An 8,952-nucleotide genomic window follows, 5' to 3' on the forward strand; every position below is an offset into this window, starting at 1 on the left:
GAGGGCAGCAGTGCAGGCATTTCTATTTAGATTATAAGAGCACAAGAGAGGTTGGGGGGATGAAATCCTTTCAGCCCATTTGATCTGCCAAAATTTATACATTTCTAATCAATAAATTCTAATCAATATTCCATTCAATAACCACCAGAGTTATCCCATTATCCCATGATGTCCTAAATGAATCCAGCCACCCTTGTCAACCATCCTTCATGGGAACAATATATCTCCAATATGAATGCAGCACAAGATAATCCCAGTGTACTGTAGCTCAGTGGCTATTGCACTCGTCTCGGAAGTTATTTTTACTCCACACACCTCTGTTTACCAGCAGTATGTAGGAACCTGTTGTTAGTCAATTGGCAGATTGCTTTTCCGGAGGTGATCATTCCTTCAAAATAATAATAGTAATAAATTGGTCACTTCAATCCACGACTGTTTGTGGAACACTGTTGTGTGAAATTGGCTTCTGCGTTTCGCCCACAAAATATGCGGTCAATTTACTTTACAGTATATTCTGTGAAGCGCTGTGAGACGTCTCTAAGACGTGATTAAGCGCTGTATCAAATGCAAAGATTGTTATTACTATCATGCCAGGAAAAGATAGAAACGTGGCAGTTTTGGAAACAGAGAATATTTCTTCTTCACAGAAGGGTTGAGTGAACTCTGTGATAAAATGGATTATGCAAGGTTTGATGAGCCCATGGCTTCATCTCATTCCATTCTTTGTGTTCTAATGATCCTCAGGTTAGAGTTGGAATTAAATCAGATTTTGAACTGATTCAAATCTAATACTGAACATTTCTGTGCACCACAGCGATCACATATTCAGCTAAGTAACCTGCAGCAATAAGTAAAATTAAGATTTGTTTGTTCATTGCAAATCTGTTTCCCCTGCCCTGGACGCTGTGGAAATAAGTAAACAGAAGGCTTAACAGATTTGTGGTGAAGTAATAATAAAACATAAGGTGAAGGCTAAATCTAAACCATTTGTTATTCTGCAGTGCATTGAGGTGGTAAGACCAGGAATATAAAACTAGCAGCATCTGGCAAAAATGAAACTTTATGAAACTCTTTTGCTTTTGAACATTTTGATTTGCTTACAAAACTTCTATGTCAAGTGTCAAGGTGAGTTTTGAGTTGACTTTAAAGAAACTGAAATGCAAAAGCAAATTTTTAAATCATCAGTTTAGTGCTGACTTGAGAAAATCAGGAACTCGACTTAGAAAATCCATTTGTCATTTTGGATGTCTAGATTAGATGTAGGCTAGTTATAACATATTTCCAGCTACAATACAATGCTATTTAACTGATTGAGAGCAGTTTTGTTCTTTGCGTGCAATAGTATCAAAGATGACAAAAATCTTTTGAAACGTAAATTTTGCATGTAACACTTCTTTGCAGTTTTAATGGCTCGTGTGAACAATTGTCATTTTAAAAAGCGTAATATCCACAAATGTCGATTTTCATCTGATGGTTTCTTGCATCCTGCATATTGTACGGCAGAAAATATCAATTAATTTTGCTCAGTGTACGTTGGAGATTTATTGTTGTAATGAATCCTAAATTATTATTATTAATTGGTCACTTCAATCCACGACTGTTTGTGGAACACTGTTGTGTGAAATTGGCGTCTGCGTTTCGCCCACAAAATATACGGTCAATTTACTTTACAGTATATTCTGTGAAGTGCTGTGAGACGTCTCTAAGATGTGATTAAGCGCTATATCAAATGCGAAGATTGAAACTTTTTGAAACTCTTTTGCTTTTGAACATTTTGATTTGCTTACAAATCTTCTATGTGAAATGTCAAGGTGAGTTTTGAGTCGACTTTACAGAAACTGAAATGCAAAAGCAATTTTTTTTAAATCATCAATTTAGTGCTGTGACTTGAGAAAATCGATTTGTAGGAGGGCATACGCATCTTGAAATTGATCCGTTCTGTGACAGGGTGCCAGTGGAGCCTGGAAAGGCCTGGGTTGACAGGGATATGGAAATGGGCTTGGTGGGGTTATGAAAGACCATTTGAAAAATACACTGTGTTTTGCTTTGTTAAACAACTTGTTAAAAAAAAGCTACATACCGTATGTGTAGATAATATTAATGAGTGTATATAAAGTAATTATCTTCCAGATCCAGATATGAAATGTGACCAGCCTCCTCGTGTACCTAGTGGAGACTTCATTGAATTCTGGAAAACTACATATGATCACGGTGAGACACGAACGTTTGAATGCCAGGATTATTATATCTTGGAAGGGCCAAATGTTGTTCAATGCATCGAGGGGCAATGGACCCCAACTCCCACATGTCGTGGTAAGCAATTTCACACATTTTACAATATTTAATCATACGATGATTTAATTCTAAAACAGTGCAAATGCATTCACTTTTCACTTTTATTTTCAAATCTTATTTTGTATTCTGTTCTGATTTTTCACTTTTTTATTTGATAGTTTATCCAATATATAGAGAAGGAAAGTTTCTCCATTTGTCCTGGCAGCTAAATTGGTTGTTCATTTTGTGGCTGTTTGAGGGACATTGCGCACAACTTGGCTTCCGTGTTCTCCTAGAAACACACAGTCACTACACTTTACAATAATCATGTGAAGCACTTTGAGACTTCTTCCTGAAATGAAAGGTGCTATTTCAAATGCAAGGATTATTTATTTCCTGTGATTACACTTACTTACATATTTTCCTTTTTCTATTGGCCTACTTTGTGACATTGTGTCAGGCTGGCTCATTTGGTAGTAGTTACTTCTGAAGCAGAAAGTTGTGGGTTTAAGCCCCATGTCAGGATTGGAGCTCATATAGTCCAAACTGACAATCAAAATGCAGTGCTTCGGTGGTGCTGCATTGTTGGATGAGAGGTTGACCGAAGCCAATGAAACAACAACGTAAATTGCATTTATATAGTGCTTTTCATGTTGGGAAGATGTCCAAAGGCACCAGACAGCCAAGGGTTTGCACCTGAGCTGGGAGTTGGAATCAAGAGGGGTGAGGACAAGAGGAGTGGGGCTGAAAGGATGACCAAGGGTGCAGTCAAAGAGGAAGGTCTTGAGACAGGCATTGAAGGAGACAAGGGATGGGGTGAGGCAAAGGGATGGACTTCCAGTGAGTGGTGGCAGAAAGGCTGAAGGCCGGATCGCTGTGTGCATATAGGCACATGTTCACCCATAAAACTCATTGTGTATTATGTGAAGCGCTTTGGGACATCCTCCCAACGTGAAAGATGCCATCCCAAACAGATGAATCACTAAAATGTGTAAGTTATAGCAAAACCAGAGGCTGTTAGTTTCTGATATTTCATTTCCAAAATATATTTGTTTATTTTCTGAAACAAAAAATAAATTCTAGTATATTAAATTCACTTAAAACAAAATAATTGTTACATTAAAATGAGTATTATAGTTTTATTTTTGCTTGTGAATAAAGTGCATTACCAATCACCCTGTTATTTTATTCATAGTGGAAGATTTTTACTTGCTTAGATTGCCAGAAGAACCTTACATAAAACAATCAATAAATGTTGATTTAGATTCAGTAAAACATTCGGGAAAAATAAATATTCACAGACAAAGATTTTTTTTAACACCTCCAAATTTTTCAGTATGAAAGATAGGTTGAGGGCAGGGTGATTAAATGAACTCCAGTTCATTCATTCACCCCACCTTCAAGTTCCATTGAATAATTCCTGGTTTAAGGTTAACTCTGCAGTCTGTGGGTTCCGCTGCACCTGGCTTCCTGAGCCTGTCACCACCCCCACCCCCACCCATGCCCCCCAGCCTCAGTCAGCCTCCGCCCTCAGCTCAGGTGCCCAGCCAGACACCACTGTCACGCTCTTTGAGATATCCTCCCAACGTGAAAGTAGCTACGTAAATCTAACTTGTATTGTCTTTTGTCCATTTTATAAATGACTAAATAAATGGTTTGAAGTTGTCATGTTGGTGATTAATGGCAGGTGGATGTTGAACACATAGTTTTGCATCTGAAACTATTGTAATTAAATTATCTGCTTGAAAAGATGTTGATAATTCTCAAATGTTATTAAAAATAGCACTCATGACCATAGCTGTATTAAATATATTTTTTTTCTCTGCTTTAGAACCATGTGTTGTCAGTCTAAAGATTTTTCAAACAAACAAAATTAACTTAAAATCCCAAAACAATACAAAATTGTATGTCAGACATGGCGAATATTTAGAATTTATATGTTCTGCCGGACACAGTATTGAAACTGGGGTTTCTCTAAAACAATATTGCTTCAATGGACATATGACCTTTCCCACATGTTACAGGGGTAAGTAATGCTGATGCTTTAATCAGTAATATTATTTCATATAAAATTTTCAAATACTATTTAATCTATTCATTTGCTCATTAAAATACTAGCCCTGAAATTGTTTGAACAAATATCTTAAATTATGCTGTAGTATTTTTAAATATAACAGTGAGAAGCAGACATATCATAAATTATTTCATGAACGTTAAGTAGAAAAACTAAATAGAAAAACAAAATCACAGCAAAATAAGGACATGTGTCAACTTGGTTCAGTTGGTAATCTCTGAATCGAAAAGTTATGGATTCAAGCCCTAATTGATAGATTCCCTACAGTATATCTGTGAAGCACTTTGAGGCATCTCAATAACGTTATAAGGCACTACGTCAAATGCCAGGATTATTATTATTTCTTCAATCTGAGTGTTCCATTTTTGTAATTAGCTTGTAAGTTTAATGTCAGTAGTTTAATGTCACAGGTAGTAGTTTGGTTTGTCTCTTCACCTCCAATTTCGATGCATTACTGAGGGAACCTCTGCTACATTGTCAGAAGTGCTTTTCTTTGGATGAAATGTTAAACTGAAGATTCATCTGCCAGTTCAAGTATTTGTTAAACATCCCATGGCTCTATTTGAAAAGAGAGGGGAGTTTTTCTTGGTGCTCTGGCCAACAATCATTCAGATAAAATTGGTCATTTACAAATGCACAGTCACTACTCTTTGCAGAAACTTAGTGAAATGTTTTGAGATGTTCTCAATGTTAAATGTGAATATATCAGAATGGAAAATGTTTGTTTTATTCTATTACCACCTAAGCTACCTTCCCATATTTTTTAAATGATACTCAGGTTTATGAGACCCAATGCTATTTCATAAATTTCTTAAAATATAAAAATATGTTCTACTGGTGACTTAAAGAAAAATTGTGCTGTTTTCTGCAGATCGTGAAACAGAAGACTGCTTTCCATTACAATACTTGAAATGCCCCAATTGTGCAGGCAGTATAATCTGTGTTCAATATCAATGGGACGTCATATCAGTATCAAAACCAGGTAAGACGATTACCAATGTGTCATTTATGAAATGTAGTGGGGAATAATTCAGATACGTTACAAAGCTGCAGGAATTGTTACTACCATTCCAACTTCTTCATTTTCATTGTGGGAATAGCTTTGGGCAATGGGCAAAAAGACAGCGGGATTCCAAACCAAGCTTACCATGTTAGTGAAATGTAGGGAAACTTTTGAGGTTTTGTTGTTTGATTATTGCCCTATTTTCAGATGATTCTGTCAAAACTAAGGATACTTCTATATGTCATCAAAGTGACAATACCACCTTTGCTGCTACATTTGGCCTTTTATGCAAAATGAGGCAGGAAGCAGATCAAATTGTAAGGCACTGGAAACGTTAGCAGTTAAAGCTTAATTTTAGCAGATAATTTAGATATTAGCACATTTTGTAAAATTAGATAAAACATTCCATCTTTATCTTCGGGCATTAGTTTCTACCTTGTGTCTAGTTCTCAAAGTCTCTTTCAAATTGGAAGTGGAGATTTCTTTTCTTTGGAGAAAAGTTCTTTGATTGGGCTTTTGGTCATCTTTCTCCTCCCCACCCCAAGCTTGAGTGTCCATCCAGCATTGTCAAGAGCTTTGAGACTTCATCCTGAATTGAAAGAGGCTGTGTAAATGCAAATTGTATTGTATATTGCACATTGTACAAATGGCTATAAATAAATGGTTAGGTTAGCACATTGTTTATTAATGGCAGCTGGATGTGGGATAAATAGTGAAAGATGCTGTATAAATGTAAATTGTAGCGAGTATAAACATAAACCAAGGGTGTGATAGATGTGGGCAGATGAGTCTGCAAAGTTACTGAAATAGGATGACGGTTGTCTGCAAACCCAAATAGACCAAATGTGTTTGATGGGATGCACAGCCTTTTTAATTTTTTAGGTTTTAAACATTGATGTTGAGTTGTAAACAAAGCTCTTGTTTTTTAGATGCCGCCACTCTGGTGTTAACAGCAGAAACAGGGCAACGACCTGCTTTATTCACTGTGATGGGCAAAAGTGAACAGGTATGCCGCAATTTTAGTTTTGTCTTTGAAAGCAACCACTGATGTAACACTGGAAATAATATTTGGACAGAGATCAGCAAATGTACAATTCAACAATCCTTTCATTCGTGATGGCTGCATTTAATTGCATTCATAATAACTTATTATCAATATTTTGTGCAAAATCCAGTCAAAGCACTTGTGGTTGATCTATGGTTAGTCTTTACTGCTTTGCTACTGGCTTTGAAGATTAATTTTCTGTTTGGTTATATTCTAATATTCTCTTACAGCTCACATTTAATGTTACATTTAGTGGAAATTTCAGCATTCAATTTAATGACATAACTCGTATGTAATGAAAACAATGGAAATCTAGACAGGTAAGAGCCATTATAGAGAAGTTAAGGTTCTTTTATAGTAATAATAATTATAATCTCTTCGACTTCACCTTCGGTCACCCTGCTACCCCTACCGTCCAACCCGCAGCTCAGGTCCAAATCACTAACTATCCAGCACCTTGGGACGTCTTCCCAATGTAATGTGTCATTGTTAAACACCGTCTCCAGCAATGTCCCATAAAACCGTCATGGAATAAATGACCTTTTTTTTTCAGGAGAAAAAAAGAGCATTACTACCCCCAGAAAGAGATCCGCCAATCAACTAAGAACCGGGTTCCTGCTTACTGCAAGACGTATGTAGAGTAAGAAAACTTGCCTAATATTTTGCTCCATCCAGCATGCTCACCACTACCCTGAGGGACTCCGAATAAAACATTGTCAATTTATACATTATTTGCTATAGAAGTAAAAGATTAATTTAAATGAATATTCTAATATACTATTAAAAAACTTAATTATTATACAATTCATTAGACACATTTGTGGCACCACAAATACTTCTTGGTTTGTTACTCTCAAGAATGACTGTATGTTAACATCTGTAGTTTATTACAATCAACAAATGATATTTTTGAATAAAGATACTAAATGTAAGTTTTAAATGGGAACGGGAAAGTCGTAGATTTAAATTTTTAGTTGCAGCGCAATGTTTTCCTTTCCCCAAATATCTCTGCTCAGTTCTAATGCTTTTTCCTTTAAATTGTGCGCACAAGACCCGAATGTAGGATATATTAATTGCAAAAAGAAACATTATATATTTGCAGTACCAGGACGAAGGCACAATGCCATGAGGAATACCATTCACCTTCCCGCAAAAATCTTAGAGAAAAGCTGCTGATTATATACATTTGCAAATTTTGCAGAAGAAAATTATTAAAATAATGATATTGACATTAGTATTTTACTCTAATTGTCAATGACTCCTGTCAGTTGCATAATTAATCCATCTTGCTTATATTATACAACCATGCTACATTGTATATAGTGCTCATCACAGCATGGTTGCTACCTTTGCCAAATCCAAATAAATGACTGTGTTACCGCAGCTTACAGTAAAAGTTAAATATAATAATCCTTGCATTGGATGTAGCACTTTTCACAGAATATACTGTAAAGTGAATTGACTGTAAATGTTGTGGGCAAAACACGGCAGCCAATTGCACACAGCAGTCGTGGAGTGAAGTGACCAATTTATTGTTTTCTTTCTTGAGGAGTAAGGAAATTTGCCCAAAGTTTCGCCCTGCCAGGAATTGAGTCCAGGTTTCTCCCTTGTGAGGCGGGTGCTCTAACCAGAGATACAGGACTCCATAGAGTCAGCTGGAAATATGCAGTACTTTTCAGCTGACTCCACCTCATCTGTTAGCAATTTTCCTTGCTATGTTTTGGTGATATCTTCACCTCCAAGGCTCATTAATAAGCGAAAGGTGCGTCAACAATCCATAACGTCCCCCCATGAAACACTTATTTAAGACAGGATATTGATTTTAAAGAATGAAAACCTGAATGATTCCCACCAGAATTGGAATCTAGTATTTTCCGTTCGTAGATCCAATTCAAGTTGGTAGATCTCTGGACTTATGAAGGTCATGGTTTCAAGACCTGAAACCTTTGAGCTCATTGTCAAGGCCAGATAGAAACACATCTTCCTTTGCAAATGTTATGGCAGCAGTGGAACAACACATCACTAGTTGCCACACACTGACATGCAGAAAATCCCACAAGACTATTAGTTTATGATTCTTCTAGGCAAGGCTCACCTTTTGTAGTATATATGCATATACTGTATAACTAATAAAATGGTAATGATGGATATATACATATATTTAAAAAAGGACAGACCCATTGGACACAGCCCATATGTTCTTAAATACAACCAAGGCCCATTGATAATGGATAAAGCTGATATTTATTTCAATCCATCGTACTTGGTTGTTACATTGGAGTCAGTTAATCATTTTCCAAATTCCTAATTCGATCATATTAATTGATTGTTAAAGCTACAATAGTTTAAAATTAGTGACTATATTTTTGAGTTTCCACAAGATTAAGTAAACAATCATCAACACAACACTACTGCATTGTAGACCCAAGTTTATTTACCCACATTATATAGCAACATGAAATTAATTTCTTGAAAATCACTAAATGAGCAGTCACCTCCTTGGCCAGCAGAGCAAACCCAGCTGCCTTGGAATAACATCAATGTCATCAGTCAATA

General features: G+C 36.2%; 1 protein-coding gene across 1 annotated transcript; it reads left to right on the forward strand.

Annotated features, from left to right (window-relative positions):
• Nucleotides 1-941: 941 nt before the first annotated feature.
• On the forward strand, nucleotides 942-7,342 carry LOC121849223 (complement factor H-related protein 2-like). The gene is made up of 7 exons (XM_042335594.1): nucleotides 942-1,125; nucleotides 2,117-2,313; nucleotides 4,106-4,300; nucleotides 5,220-5,330; nucleotides 6,281-6,357; nucleotides 6,627-6,716; nucleotides 6,950-7,342. Exons 2-6 carry the CDS (start codon nucleotides 2,139-2,141, stop codon nucleotides 6,690-6,692), a joined length of 624 nt encoding a protein of 207 aa, XP_042191528.1. The 5' UTR covers nucleotides 942-1,125; nucleotides 2,117-2,138; the 3' UTR covers nucleotides 6,693-6,716; nucleotides 6,950-7,342.
• Nucleotides 7,343-8,952: the final 1,610 nt, after the last annotated feature.

The sequence above is a fragment of the Callorhinchus milii genome, unplaced genomic scaffold (assembly GCF_018977255.1).
Source record: "Callorhinchus milii isolate IMCB2004 unplaced genomic scaffold, IMCB_Cmil_1.0 Scaffold5, whole genome shotgun sequence".
Taxonomy (NCBI): Eukaryota; Metazoa; Chordata; class Chondrichthyes; order Chimaeriformes; family Callorhinchidae; genus Callorhinchus; species Callorhinchus milii.